Source organism: Ostrea edulis, chromosome 5 (genome assembly GCF_947568905.1).
Source record: "Ostrea edulis chromosome 5, xbOstEdul1.1, whole genome shotgun sequence".
Lineage (NCBI taxonomy): Eukaryota > Metazoa > Mollusca > Bivalvia > Ostreida > Ostreidae > Ostrea > Ostrea edulis.
Genome location: NC_079168.1, coordinates 78,467,748 through 78,484,946, shown reverse-complemented (window position 1 = coordinate 78,484,946; position 17,199 = coordinate 78,467,748). Strand labels below are relative to the sequence as shown.

General features: G+C 36.4%; 1 protein-coding gene across 2 annotated transcripts in view; it reads right to left on the bottom strand.

Moving 5' to 3' along the window:
• Positions 1-8,439: 8,439 nt before the first annotated feature.
• The window catches only part of LOC125649880 (uncharacterized), a 50,384-nt gene continuing 41,624 nt past the window's right edge, over positions 8,440-17,199 (bottom strand). For both annotated transcript variants that reach the window (XM_048877715.2, XM_048877716.2), the window contains exons 17-18: positions 13,553-13,626; positions 8,440-12,086 (exon numbers count right to left, since the gene is read on the bottom strand). In XM_048877715.2, the coding sequence (XP_048733672.2) occupies positions 12,045-12,086; positions 13,553-13,626 (116 nt within the window). In that variant the 3' untranslated portion in view covers positions 8,440-12,044. The remainder of the gene's footprint in view (positions 12,087-13,552; positions 13,627-17,199) is intronic.

Below are 17,199 nucleotides of genomic sequence, written 5' to 3'. Positions count from 1 at the left end.
GTTTGTTGTACACGCTGTAGTTTGTTGTACACGCTGTAGTTTGTTGTGCATGCTGTAGTCTGTTGTACACGTTATAGGTCTGTTGTACACGCTGTAGTTTGTTGTGCATGCTATAGGTCTGTTGTACACGCTGTAGTTTGTTGTACACGCTGGCTGTAATTTGTTGTATACGCTGTAGTTTGTTGTGCATGCTGTAGTCTGTTGTACACGTTATAGGTCTGTTGTACACGCTGTAGTTTGTTGTACACGCTGTAGTTTGTTGTACACGCTGTAGTCTGTTGTACACACTGTAATTCTGTTGTACACGCTGTAGTTTGTTGTACACGCTGTAGTTTGTTGTACATGCTGTAGTTTGTTGTACATGCTGTAGTTTGTCGTACACGCTGTATGTCTGTTGCACACGCTGTAGTTGTATGAACTGTCACATGGTCTTTCAAAAAATCGATTTAGAACAAGCATCAATGTTTTTTTTTTAAAAGTATGATGTACTAAATCGAAAAGTGCACAAAAGTACCACATTCACACAGAAACTACCACACACACCGTACAGAAACTCCCACATACACCGTACAGAAACTACCACCTAAATTGTACAGAAACTACCACATAAATTATACAGAAACTAACATATAAATTGTACAGAAACTCCCACATTCACCGTACAGAAACTACCATATACATTGTACAGAAACTACCACATACATTGTACAGAAACTACCACATAAATTGTACAGAAACTACCACATAAATTGTACAGAAACTCCCGCATACACCGTACAGAAACTTCCACATACACCGTACAGAAACTGCCATATACACCACACAGAAACTACCACATACACCACACATAAACTACCACATACACCACACAGAAACTACCACATACACCACACAGAGACTACCACATACACCACACAGAGACTACCACATTAACACAGAAACTATCACATAAATTGTACAGACTCTACCACATACATTGTACACAAACTACCATATAAATTGTACAGTAACTTCCACATTCACCGGACAGAAACTATCACATACACCGTACAGAAACTACTACATACATTGTACAGAAACTACCACATACACCGTACAGAAACTACCACATAAACCGTACAGAAACTCTCACATTCACTGTACAGAAACTACCACATAGATTGTACAGAAATTCCCACATTCACCGTACAGAAACTACCACATACATTGTACAGAAACTACCATATACATCGTACAGAAACTACCACATACATCAAACAGAAACTACCACATTCACACAGAAACTACCACATACACCGTAGAGAAACTACCATATACATTGTACAGAAACTACCATATACACCACAGAGAGACTACCACATTCACACAGAAACTATCACATACATCGTACAGAAACTACCACATAAGTTGTACAGAAACTTCCACATACACCGTACAGACTATCACATACCACATACATCAAACAGAAACTACCACATACACCACACAGAGACTACCACATTCAAACAGAAACTTTCACATACATAGTACAGAGACTACCACATAAATTGTACAGAAACTACCACATACATCGTATAAGTTGAAATTGCAGGTGTTGAAGTGGAAGACACACGATATTAACTGCGATGAATGGTCGACCCCATTTAAAGTGTACACAGGGCCTTAGATGATTAGGAGGCGGCATTGTACGTTGTAGTGTATACATCTATAAATTTGTGAATGAAAGGAAGGCTTGAGGTAGAGATAAAAAGTATATGCTAATTACAGTCTCAAGTTTTTCATCTTACTACAATGCAAGTACATTAATTAGTGCATGACAATCTATATTAAAGTTTTTAAAAAAAACCATCAGCTTCATTATTTATTTATCATAAACCACATACAAGCGTCAAATTTCCCGATGATTTACTGCGCAGAGTAAATAGTCCTTACTATCGACCCGCATGTTCAGTTTATGACAATAATGGAACCTTTAGAATTGTTCCTCGTCCTGCTGTTGACGAGACTTAAATTCTTTTTGTGTAGAGGTCATTATTTTTGTAGTTTAATGTCCACTGAAAAAGATTCTCAATTTTCCGTTTTTGTGATGAGAACGATGTGATTTTTATCAGATTCTTTATTATTAAACAGATATCTTCAGGTGCGTCAAAAATGTTTATTACTTTCGGTAAACAAGACAAATCTGAAAATGATTTTGAACCGTGAAAACATAAACAGTGAATACACAAAATAAAAGGAATGTTTTTTTAAAGAATGATTCTTTAAATTCACAAGGCAAATGTCGACCACACTTCTCGACTTCTTACAGTTCTGCAACCTCGCATGATCGATTTAAATCAATTGATAAAAATACTGCTAACCCAGATACTCCGGCACTTTTATGTCTGGAATCATAGCTATTTCCAATTGCTGGGGACGAGGTTCAAAAGTTCGAGCAACAGTACTTGATCAAGTTCAAACAAAAATCACTTTGACAATGGGTTTTATACATGGAGATGTATTGTCGTCACTCGTTGCAAAACAGATCTAAGCATTGCTAATCAGCAAATGATATCAGTGGCGGACCTAATGGAAGACACGGAGGTTGACAGAAAAGGTTAGAGAAGGACTACTGCAACATCCCTTTTCGGGAAAAAAGAACCATCTCATGTCGCACCTGCCCATGGATAAAATTCTGGATCCTCCCACGATATCTACCCAAGAGGGTCGAAAATAACAGAATCAATCAAATCATACAGGTATCAACCCTAAACTTTAAATGGATAAAGAGAGACAAGCCAACCACAAAGTCACCACTGGTCTGAAAACGAAAACTTGCGATATAGATTTCTCATAAACAAAGATTGGGAATTATCCTCATTTTGTCTTATACCTGGCGTGCACATATATCAAATCAATCTGGATTTGTGCGTTTGTCTCTCCCTGAATCACATATGGTATATGGTAACAAAACGGATAGCACGTCGTTACAATGGTATAGTTATACAGAGCACTAAACTTAAATAAACTAAAAAAATTGAAGATATTGTCAATTGATATTGATGCTCTCAAAAATCCAATTCAAGATATATTAATGATATTCTCAAATCTGAATTATTGTGTGCATAAATTGAATTGTTGATAGCATTAATTATTCTGCTGAAATGATGCGCGCTATATGATTGAATTGTTGCTTTCTTCAAATGAATTGATGATACATGTAACATTGATTATACACTCTATAATTCACCTGAAGAGAGCAATAATTCAATTAATGCGCATCATAATTGAATTATTGTTCTCTTCAATTGAACAAATGATAGATTTAATTCTATTGATGTGTGCAATGATTCTTTAAGAGAGAGCAATTATTTGATAAAAGGTATCTTTAATTCAACATATCCATTATTGAACTGTTGCTCTCTTTGAAAGAAGTGATTCACGCATTTTAAATTCCTTGTACAAAATCGTTGTAAATAATTAAAGAAATCATTAAATCATTTATACCGAGCTCCAAATGAAATTTCTTGAGCAGTGATTTCACCACATTGATCAATCTAATTGCTAGGAGCAATACTTGATTTGATGCACGCATCAATTCAAGTATTGCTCACAATAATTCAATTGATGTGCGCATCAAATCAATTATTACAGACAATAATTCAATGGATGCGCACATCAATTCCATTTGATGAGAACAACAATGGATTTGACGCGGGCAATAATTGAACCAATGATATCTTCAGATAATTAATTATATCATCAGTTATTTTCGTTTGTGTTAATTTGGCAAACCATATAGTTAAAGGAGCAGGGGGCACATGTATATAGGTTTATGCCCCCACTTTGTATGTTAATGAATTCAGAAAAAGAAACAGGTATTCCAGATTCCTCGGAATACTTTAGAATACGGGATTTTTCTCTAATCATCTTTGAACATCGGGGAATGACCTCAAGCACCAACCGTATGCTTACTTGATTAAGAACCAACAGAAATTGAAAGTGGTATATACTGGTCCAAAAAGAAAGAAAAAATGCATAGCTACATAGCAGTAATTTTTCGCTGAATCTTTTCAAATAATTTTTTGTACTTGTTTGGGGTCTAGAATGAATTGCCTGATTATACTGTTTGTTACATCTAACGCTATTGTTACTGGATAGATATTCTATAGAATTTAATGACAATAAAACATGTTTTCATAAAATTCTAAAATCGGTCTCTGTAACTCTTGATTGTTGTAAGTTCCTAATGCGCGTGATTCAGGCACCAGTAGTCTATTACGTGTAAATGTACGGGAAATGCCGTGTTCGAATGATGTTCAACGCAATAACGACTGAAAACAGGCAATTTGTCACAATATGCAGTTGCGAGATATTTCAATGTTGCACAAAGCACCATATCTCGCAGATATCAACAAAAAAATTCAATAAACCCAGTTTGAAGTATTTAGAGTGGTCACTATCAATATCCACGTATATTTTCAACAGTTGGGTAGGAGGGGGATTTGTCATGGTAAACTGCACATCAATACCTTTACCAGTGGTGTAGTTACGTTTTCTCTGCACCCAGAGTGTATACTATACTAATCCGGACACATAAAGTGTGGATAGCGGGTATAGATCTTATGCACATATATGTTAATAAGTATCTCAAAAGCGTACAGAAAGTAGAAACTGACAGATAGAACCACTCATGAAGGTTATCGGCGGGGAAATCGCATATTTTGGAGAAAAGATTGATTCTATATTTATTTATTTTTTCCATTAGGTAGATGGGGGATGCATATAAGATCCACACTTACGTGTACTATGCCTACAAAGAGATAATCTAGATCTACGTGTGCGACCCTAGGATCCCGTAGTCGATTGCAAACAGTCTGATCTTCTGCGAATCTCAGGAATGACAAATACTGTAGATAACACAGGCACCTGAAGTATGGCTACTACTTACCACCCCCCCCCCTTTTAAAAAATATTTTTTGTTATACCGGTAGAAGGTTAATTTCTAAAATTACAAAAAGAGTAAAACGATTATACACCGTAAGAGGGATGGGAATATATAGGGAATCCACACATTTCAGAGAAATTGTCGCCGCAAAAAAAAAATTTTTTTTAAAGGGAGGGGGGGGGGTAAGTAGTATCCATACTTCTGTGAATCGTTGACGTAGATGAAGTGATCCTGTGTTGCTGACGTCACGCGTAGTCATGTGCCTCCCATGAATTGCTGTTCACGTCAAATTCACGTTAAAATATTCACATGAATTTCATGTGAAAAACAATTCACTGAAAATCAAAAATAAAAGTTCGTCTTTGAGGCTGTATATAATATCGGAAAGCGATATGGTCATTTCAATAGTTTCTGGAACCGAGTACCCTGGTGCTTCAGGAAATTTTGGAACACCAAGTCTTAAATTACTTCCAAATCCCCTCCCTTTGAAGGAGGCATGGTCCCTCACATGTGCAAACTTGAAATCCCTTTCATCCAATAGTTTTGTGATAAATTTGGTAGAAAAAACGATAAAAAAATACACTATTTACTGACAATGGGCAAATTTCTATGGAGCGCCAAATTAACATAAACTCAAATAATTGAAGATATCTTCAATTATTTGAAGATATCATCAATTCAATTATTGCTCTCTTTAATTGAATTAATGCGCGCATTAAATCAATTATTGCTCTCATCAAATGAATTAATGCGCGCTTCAATTCAATTATTGCTCTCATCAATTGAGTTAATGCGCGCATCAATTGAATTAATGAGAGCAATAATTGATTTAATGCGCGCATTAATTCAATCATTGCTCTCTTCAATTCAATTGATGCGCGCATTAATTCAATTAATGAGAGCAATAATAGATTTGATGCGCGCATTAATTCAATTATTGCTCTCTTCAATTCATTTGATAAGAGCATCAATTTAGTGGAAATATTGCTCGCAGTAATTAATTTAGAGCTCGGTATAAATAATTTGATGATCTCTTTAATTCAATTGAAGATATCTTTAAATCATTTACAATGCTTTTGTATAAGGAATTAATGCGCACATCAATTCTTTTAAAGAGAGCAACAATTCAATTAAAGATATCATTAATTCAATTGTGGATATGTTGAATTGAAGATATCTTTAATTATATAGTTGCTCTCTCTAAAAGAATTATTGCTCTCTTCAAATGAATTAAAGATATCATTAATTCAATTGAAGAGAGCAATAATTGAATTAATGCGCGCATTAAATCAATTATTGCTCTCATCAAATGAATTAATGCGCGCATCAATTCAATTATTGCTCTCATCAATTGATTTAATGCGCGCATTATATCAATTATTGCTCTCTTCAATTGAATTGTAGCGCGCATCAATTCAATTGTTGATATCATCAATTCATTTGAAGAGATCATTAATTCAATTAAAGCGCGCATCAATTCAGCTGAAGAATTAATGCTATCATCAATTCAATTAATGCGCGCAATAATTCAGAATTGAAGATATCATTAATTATTTGAAGAGATCTTTAATTCAATTGTTGTGCGCATCAAATGAATTGATGGTATCTTCAAATAATTGAAGATATCTTCAATTATTTGAGTTTATGTTAATTTGGCACTCCATAAATTTCTGCCAGACAAACTCACGTGAGTTTCTTTGGAAAAGAGTACTCCACTCAATGATACCCTTCATCACTCTGTAGCAAAGAAGTTCTACAGTTTATATTAAATGCTTGTCGCTGGGTCGGATTTCGGCATGAAGGGGTCATTGATGTGGGAGAAAGCGGAGTAGACGCACATGTCCGAAAGAGCGACTACGGTATGTAAAATACTCTCATTGCTAATCATGGCAATCGCAGCAGTAGAAGCGAGTGGGCTAACCACCGTGCCACCTGGAAACCCAGTCAATGATAGCCCTCTATCACACACTATCTACCAGTCAATGGTAACCCTCTGTCACACACAATCTACCAGTCAATGGTAACCCTCTGTCACACACAATCTACCAGTCAATGGTAACCCTCTGTCACACACAATCTACCAGTCAATGATAACCCTCTGTCACATACAATCTACCAGTCAATGATAACCCTCTGTCACATACAATCTACCAGTCAATGGTAACTTTATGTCACATACAATCTACCAGTCAATGGTAACCCTCTGTCACATACAATCTACCAGTCAATGGTAACCCTCTGTCACACGCTATCTACCAGTCAATGGTAACCCTCTGTCACACACAATCTACCAGTCAATGGTAACCCTCTGTCACACACAATCTACCAGTCAATGGTAACCCTCTGTCACACACAATCTACCAGTCAATGGTAACCCTCTGTCACACACAATCTACCAGTCAATGGTAACCCTCTGTCACACACAATCTACCAGTCAATGATAACCCTCTGTCACACACAATCTACCAGTCAATGGTAACCCTCTGTCACACACAATCTACCAGTCAATGATAACCCTCTGTCACACACAATCTACCAGTCAATGGTAACCCTCTGTCACACACTATCTACCAGTCAATGGTAACCCACTGTCACACACAATCTACCAGTCAATGGTAACCCTCTGTCACACACAATCTACCAGTCAATGATAACCCTCTGTCACACACAATCTACCAGTCAATGATAACCCTCTGTCACACACAATCTACCAGTCAATGGTAACCCTCTGTCACACACAATCTACCAGTCAATGGTAACCCTCTGTCACATACAATTCACCAATCAATGGTAACCCTCTATCACACACTATCTACCAGTCAATGGTAGCCCTCTGTCACATACAATCTACCAGTCAATGGTAACCCTCTGTCACATACAATCTACCAATCAATGGTAACCCTCTGTCACACACAATCTACCAGTCAATGGTAACCCTCCATCACACAATCTACCAGTCAATGGTAACCCTCTGTCATACACTATCTACCAATCAATGGTAACCCTCTGTCACACACAATCTACCAGTCAATGGTAACCCTCTGTCACACACAATCTACCAGTCAATGGTAACCCTCTGTCACACACAATCTACCAGTCAATGGTAACCCTCTGTCACATACAATCTACCAGTCAATGATAACCCTCTGTCACATACAATCTACCAGTCAATGGTAACTTTATGTCACATACAATCTACCAGTCAATGGTAATCCTCTGTCACACACAATCTACCAATCAATGGTAACCCTCTGTCATACACTATCTACCAGTCAATGGTAACCCACTGTCACACACAATCCACCAGTCAATGGTAACCCACTGTCACACACAATCTACCAGTTAACAGTAACCCTCTGTCACACAATCTCAGTCAATTGTTGCCCCCTGAGACACAGAAACTACCTGTCACTGGTAACCCTTTAACAAAGAGTCTCCTACCAGAACACCCCACCAACCCAAAGTTTAGTTTTCTCTAGTGTACACACATACAAAGAAAAACAACTGAATTGTTTTCTTAAATGAAGGTAACTTTATTTTTAAATTTCAATAATCTTCTCTTAGCTTGTTCAAAACAAAATACATCTAAAAATTCAAGATGAACAATTCTTAACATAGTTAATAGATACATTGTGGTAGTAAAAATACAATCCAGGAAATTTCTAACTTGCAAAGTAGTTGTATTTAAGGTACAGGTAATCACTTAACCTTGAGCAATTAAATAGCATAAACCATAACCTTTTAGTTCACCAGATATAAAGTCTAAAGAAAGGTTTAAACTTTAGATACACAGAGACTGGCCAAAACCAAGTGTATCTAGTCTACTATCCCGAGGGCATAAAAAATTGCAAGAAAAATTATGAATATTTGCCAGTTTGATATTACAAGAGACTTTGTATTATCTTGTTATGGTGTCTAAAGAGATGTACAGAAAACATCCTGATGTAATAAAAGATCAACATGAAGACAGAGCTAGAAACCTGCACACTTGAAGATGTGGCACATAAAGTAGGACTCACAAGCCACAAACGTTGATGCATAACAACATCACAGAAGAGGAATTGAGCTTACATCTCAAGGTTTACACAAGGAATGAGCGCAATAATAGAGTACATCATATTATATACAGATATATACATCTATTTTATATATATATATATATATATATGTTTATATTCTACAATATTCATAATTTTTTAATGGGAGGTAAACACATCGCCGCCCCAACATGAGGGTTACAAAGTCCTTTGTGTTTACTTCGTTTCTGCTATACAACTGCAGTGTGATTTGTAAAGACTAACAGAACCATGGAAGAGATTACATGTAAATCATTAATGCCTTCAGATAAACACCAACAGAAAACCCCATGCAATTTATGATTTCTGCAAAACCAATACAATTATTTCTGGGCTGCAGGTCTTTTAATATGCAAAGAATTTGAATTTCTGCCAAGAAAATGATGAAACTCCACAAAAATGAGGATTTTACAGTTTATCAATTCATAATGTAATCAAAATTGAATTTTTAAAGATTACTATTGTTACCAGGTAAACCAGAAATCTTTTCATTGGATTCACTTATAAAATGCAATTTAATTGGTTTGTCAGACTTTTATCAATATTTTTTACATCATATAAACAAATTAACCATATATTAAATGTCCCTGATGTCACTATATATTTGCCTTCTCCATTTCCATTTTGTTGCTATGACAATATTGCTCCACATCATAAAAGACTCACATTTTGTAAATAATTGTTTATCAAATGACATAGTTTATCTAAATCAAATTATAGGGAATGAAAGTGATTTTTGCTACTCATTTTATATGATATAAAGTAAGTTGCGCCAATTTACGAAGTATTAAAAACTCTTTTGTGGATTATAATGCGTAAACTGCCCCAACTTACTTTACATCATATAAAATGAGGAAAAATTCCTTTTATTCTTTGAATAAAAACTTCATAAAATTTCAAATACTGTGTACAGAAAGCAATTTCATCAAAGCTTCTTGGAGCTAAAAAATTCCATGTTAAAACCCCCAGATGATTTACAAGAAATTTTTTTAGTACAAAATGCCAAGAATAAACAGCAAAACATATGCACAGTTGCACATGTGCTGTAAAATAATTGCATCACCTGCAGAGTTTGGGAAACATCAGACAAGGATATGTAAAGATTTAAATGAAACCTATGCTTCATTTACAACTGGCGTGGCTTTGCAGAATCACAACAATGACGCCTTCAAAAAGATCAGACAATTCCCATTACATTTGTAAATCCATCAATAAGCTCATTAATGATGGGAGAATCGCACTTAAACAAATGGATTCTCGAAGATTACACAATGGAATAGGATAATCCCAGACAGAAATGTGATGGACAAAGAAAGAAAGCAACATGTTATCAATCGTGCAACAACCAGTAGCAAAACTTGAGGTGGGCCAATGGGCAGTGCCCATGATATTTTTTTCCATATACTTATATATATATATATTACGATATAAAAGATATACTTTCTTTTCCTTAGGGAGTCCACTTGGCTTGGGACAGCATTGAATTTCCTGTATTATATATCCCAGGCCACTTAAGACTGTAGAAATGGCATATACACAAGATAAATTGTATAGACATCAAAACTTGTGTAAAGCTTAATCTCCAAAACCAGTATGTTCAGCAAAACACTGAGAAATTTAGAATTTCATACTTTTAAATTAGATATTAAGGAGGTATGCTACACCAGAGAAATTTGATATTGATGAAAAGTGGAGGATATGTAGAATATTTTGAAATTGAAAACTGTTAAATTCACTTTATTTAGTAAAAAAAAAAAAAAAATAATGTAGAAAAAATTTCAAAACTCTTGCTGGACTCGAACCCGTGATCTACAGTTCAGCAGTCGACATGCTAACCTACTGAGCTATGCAATTAAATCGAAAAGGAATAGACAAAGATTGCTGGTTATCTATATTTTCATCCATGTTTTAAAAGGAAGTCAGCCATTATGACAATGTAGAGTACCTCCTTAATACTATAAAATTGTAAGTAACCTGGTTATGTATGCCCAGAAACATTAAAGAAATCTATGCTTTATCAGAATTATTTTCAATATCATATTTGCCTTTCATAATAGTATGAATTTCAAAATCAATGTATTTGATGATGTATTGTAACAAATATGGCTAATAAACATTAAAATAAAATCATCCAAAAAATTGTCACAGTCGTGGTGCTCTCCACTAATTAAAAAACTTTAAAGTTCAAAACAATTTTTGTACAAATACTGTATGTGCACTTACTTTAACTTATTTAAAATTTGGCATAGTCAGAGCTGATGCATTGTTTAGCATAATCCTGATTTAGAGTGTTTCTTCTACATATGCTAATGGATTAGTTTCATATCAAGTGCAGCTATAAAATCCAGCACTCTTACTTCACTGCCAAAATCGCTAAAATTAGAATCCCGCTAATTAAAAATACATGCGAGTACACACACAGTAAACTGTGCTTCTGTTTTATACAACACCTCATGGACTTAGAAGTATTTTACTTAATAGCATCCATTTTCTGAGAGCAAGTCTTATCAAACAACATACCTGTGTATTCCAAATTAAAAATTCATTGAACTCACGACATTAATAATGCAAACTCCTCATTTACAGGGGGTGAAATTATCTGTCACTCCTTCAATTTCAGAAAAACTACTTTCTTCTTTTTAAGAAATTTTTTTCTTTTCAAAAATCACCAAACCCTACTCAATGGGATAATTAAAAGTAAATTTAAAAAAAAAAAAAAAAACCAACAAAAAAAACCAAACCAATGAAAAAGCATACATATGTCCATATAAAAAAATACTACCATTCATAAATTCTGTTAAGAAAAATTTTGTGGAAGATTACATGTAAATAAATTCCTCACGAATAATGAGGTAAGAACAATCTACAGGAACTCCGTCTAAGACAGTACTATTGTTAAGATTGTATTTAATTTTTTCATTATTCATTTTTTTCCAAGAAAGAGAGTGCCAAGTCCAATGGATTTTCCTCCACTCCATCTGAACCTGGTTAATACAACTTCATACATCTTGTACTAGAGGACCTGTTCTGTGGACTTGTCCCTACTGTATCAAACCTTGAACAAGGACTTCTGTTACAAAACCCTGAAATTCAAATCAATGTCATTAGGTCATTCTTGCAATTTAATGCTGTTAGATTTGTTAAATTTTGATTGGAGAAAACCATCTATATTTGTCACAGCACTGTAGATTTCTTATTTTACATGAAATGACTCAGACGTCAAATCGAGAGAACATAATTTTGCGAGTGCTCTGTTGATCAAGAGTATGTACACGTATTTTAGCAATATAAAAATACAAGAGGCCCATGGGCCACATCACTCACCTGAGTCACCTTGGCCCATATCTCAAGATTTTCCATATATATTCGCGTGTAAAACTTTGGTCCCTATTGTAGTGCTAACCTACCCCGGGGGCTATGAGTTTTACAAACTTGAATCTGCACTATGTCAGGAAGCTTTCATGTAAATTTCTTTGGCCCAATGGTTCTTGACAGGAAGATTCTTAAAGATTTTTCTTCTATATATCAGTATGTAAAACTTTGATTCCCTATTGTGGCCCCACCCTTCCCTCCGGGGGACATGATTTAACAAACATGAATCTGCACATGTCAGAAAGCTTTCATATAAATGTAAACTTTTCTGGCCCAGTGTTTCTTCAGAAGAAGATTTTTTATGATTTTCCCTAGATATTTGTATGTAAAACTTTGATCCCCTATTGTGACCCTATCCTACCCCCTGGGGGTCATGATTTTAACAAACATGAATCTGCACTATGTCAGGAAGCTTTCATATAAATTTGTAGTTTCCTGGTTCTTGAGAAAATTTTCAAAGACTTTACCTATATATTAGCACATAAAAAATTGATCCCCTATTGTGGCCCCATCCTACCCCCTGGGGGTCATGATTTTAACAAACTTGAATCTGCACTATGTCGGGAAGCTTTCATGTAAATTTCAGCTCTTCTGGCCCAGTGGTTCTTGAGAAGATTTTAAAATGACCCCCACCCTATTTTTGTGATTATCTCATGACCCTTCATTTGAACAAACTTGAAAGCCCTTCACCAAAGGATGCTTTGTGCCAAGTTTGGTTGAAATTGGCCCAGTGGTTCTGGAGAGGGAGATGAAAATGTGAAATGTTTACGCTGACGACAGACAACGGACAAATTTTGATCAGAAAAGCTCACCTGAGCCAAAGAATGAATAATTTTATTTTGAGAGTGATGCTTCTTGCAAAATTATGCAATAAATTCCTCACATTTATTTATTTGTATGTAATGACACTGTAATGACATAGATTTTCATTAAATCCATACTCTGTCTCCTAGAACACAGTAAATATGTTTACATTCATTAATTGAACAAGATGTGTTTGTAAAAAACAATGTCATCAGCGACAGCAGAATTGCCAACACATTTACCGTTAGAAAGGTCTCGTTACAAAACTTGGATTCAATAAATATCAAACTCTTGTGTCCTATGGATAAAGATTTACAGCAAATGTTACAGAGTAACTCAATATGAAATCACCGATAGTCATAAAACAACTTACAGTTTCATCCACACCATATCGCACAACTGATGCACTCAGTAAAACATTTTCCTCCAAAGCCATTTTCGAACCTTCTACAACAAAGAGAAATACAAGACATCATTAACATGAAAAGGTTTGTCTTAAACTTTCTAACATTTGTACATAGGATTACTTAATACGAGGGCGAGTCAATAAATAACCAGCCTATCCTATTTCCGATTGACTGAGACGGTCATGATTTTTATGCATTGTTTCAATATATGTTTTATACCTGGGTACAAAATTACACGCATATCGAGTAATTCTTTAATAAGATATTGAATGTCAAACATGGCTAGTGATGCAAAAGCATGCTTTTCATCTAAAGTTGAGTACCGTGCTATAGTTCGGTACTTGTATTTAAAAGCTAGAACAGGCAAGGAAATACACGGCGAGTTAGCCGATGTTGATGGGTCTTCTGCACCATCTTATGCTCAGGTTAAATTCTGGGTAGGGGAATTCAAATGTGGTAGAACATCCTTAGAAGATGAAGCCAGGTCCAAGAGAAGTACAATAACTGGAGTGTACTATACAAACTTGCTAGACCAGCTGAGAACCGCCATCCATGAAAAACGCTGAGGTAAACTCTCTAAAGGTGTTTGGATGCAACAGAACAACGTGAAACTCCACACTTGCAAAGTTGCAATGGATCATTAGACCGAAATGAGTATGAATTAATAACACATCCTGCCTATTCACCTGACCTAGCTCCTAGCAACTTCTTCCTATTCTCAAACTTGAAAAAGGATATCCGTGGACATCATTTCCCGTCTGACGAAGAAGTCGTGACGGCAGTTGAGGAGTGGGTCAATGGAAAGGACCCCGACTTTTTCAGTTCTGGGCTGATGGCACTTGAACACCGTTGGTCTAAGTGCATCACACTAAAGGGCAATTGCATCGAAAAAGAACAGGTGGATCTCACCCGGAAATAAGTTAGGCTGGTTATACTTATTGACTCGCCCTTGAGGGTTTGTCTAGTTGAGATTTTATCACATTTGTACATAGGATTACTTAATACTTGACGCAACAGCTACATTTAATCAACTCCAAATTTCTGTAACACTACAAAGCGAATGCACCAACTTTCATTCTAACTGGTATTTTATGACAAACTATAAAACACATTCTCATTCATGGGGCCATGTTTCTGTTGTTTGAGGATATTAGGTATGTCTGTGGAGACTTGATTTTGAAGAAGTTTATTATAGTTTCAATCTGGGAAAATTGAGAGAAACACCTTGCTTGTATTACCTTCACCAGATGTAAGAGTAAGAATTTTGTACAAAATGGTTACTTCCAACCACTGTGAAATCACTAATTAGTAACAAGAGGCCCAGGGGCCTTATAGGTCACCTGAGTATCATGTAACAACCTTCCAATGTTTGAATTAGGTTTGTGTTTAAATATAAGAATTTTACTTTTGGATGGAAGAAACATTGAATAGCTATGTGGTCAGCCCCGCCTTTGCACCAGAACCCCTGACCCAGGGGCCATAAATTTCAGTTTTGAAAGAAGCATCCTTGATCATCATTATCATACTATTAGTTTGTCTACTTAATACCCAGCAGCAGAGGAGAAGATTTTCAAAGAAATAAAATGCATTTTCACTATATGATCAATAGGGCCCCACCCTAATACCAGAACCCCTGACCCAGGGGCCATGAATTTCACAATTTTGAAAGAGGCATCCTTGCTCATCATAACCATGCTATTGGTTTGTCTACTTAATACCCAAGGACAGAGAAGAAAATTTTCAAAGAAATAATGCATTTTCACTATATCACTTTTAGAGCCCCACCCTAGCAACAGAACCCCTGATCTAGGGGCCATGAATTTCACAATTTTTAACAAGAGGTACTGTGAGCAATGCTCACTAAGAATACCCCCCGCTTACCCCAATCTCCCAAAGGGTGTTGGTAATAGGTATAAACTACCTCTTTTCTGAGTGTTGCTACTTCGATGTCCAGTGCGCATGACCTTAGACCTTTTGACCCCAAAATCGATAGGGAACATCTTCATCCCATGGGTAGTCCATATATATGATATGGTGACTGTAGGTGGAAAGGATAACGCTTTAGAGCCCGGAAGCCATATTGCTACTTCAATGTCCAGTGCGCGTGACCTTTGACCTTTTGACCCCAAAATATATAGGGAACATCTTCATCCCATGGGTAGTCCATATATATGATATGGTGACTGTAGGTGGAAAGGATAACGCTTTAGAGCCCAGAAACCATATTGCTACTTCAATGTCCAGTGCACTTGACCTTTGACCTTTTGACCCCAAAATCAATAGGGAACATCTTCATCCCATGGGTAGTCCATATGTTTGATATGGTGACTGTAGGTGGAAAGGATAATGCTTTAGAGCCCGGAAACCATATTGCTACTTCAATGTCCAGTGCGCTTGACCTTTGACCTTTTGACCCCAAAATCGATAGGGAACATCTTCATCCCATGGGTAGTCCATATATATCATATGGTGACGGTAGGTGGAAAGGATAATGCTTTAGAGCCCGGAAACCATTGCGTCTACAGACGGACGGACGGACAGCCCGATTCCAGTATACCCTCCCACAACTTGTTGCAGGGGGTATAAAGAGGCATCCTTGCTCATCATTACCATGCTATTAGTTTGTCTACTTAATACCCAGAGACAGAGAAGAAGATTTTCAAAGAATTTCTACACTTTCACTATATGACCAATAGAGCCCCACCCTAACACAAGAACCCCTGCCCCAGGGGCCATGAATTTCACAATTTTGGTAGAGGGCTCAACGCTCATTATAATTATGCCCACAGTTTGGCTTCTTGATGTCCAGGAGTAAAGAAGAAGATTTTTTAAAATTACACTCATTTTGATGGTTTTTGCCCCACCCCTCAGGCCCCAGGGGGGCAGGGACCACGAATTTCACAATTTTTGTTCCCCTCCACCCACAGATGCTATATGCCAAAATTGGTTGAAATTGGTTCAGGGGTTTCAGAGAAGAAGCTGAAAATGTTCAAATGTTAACGCACGACGATGGACAAAAACAGATAGCAATAGGTCATTAATACAAACTTACTGTGGGGACAAATATTTCTTGTAACAAGACCCGTCAGAAGACAGCCATAGTCATAGTCAGTTAAAAAGCTCTACAGAGCTTGTGTTTGACATGTTGAATGTATATAGTGCCGACTTTAAATAAAATTTACTTTACTTTACTTTACAGCATAGCTCACTGGGAAGCATGACTCTACTTACCCTGTCCTCTTACGTCGAAAGACACATAGACAAGGTTAAACTTATTGAAATATAGGTCAAAAGTCAAAGGTCATAAGGTCAAGTCTTTCTACCAATAGAGAGACCTGGTCATGGGGAATCTATACATGTGAAATATCAAAGCCCTATCCCCCTTGGTTCATAGATACAGCAAAGGTTCAAAGATACAGCAAAGGTTCAAGTTTCTGATAAGTAGGTCAAGGTCTAGGTCCCAAGTCACTAGCTCAAGTCTTGGTACTAGAAGAAAGGCCTGGTCATGAGGAATATCAGAGCCCTATACCCTTTGTTCAAAAGATATAGCCAAGGTTAACACAGATATCAACACCTGGGTCATGACAATACATGTGGCTCTCCAGACATTTGT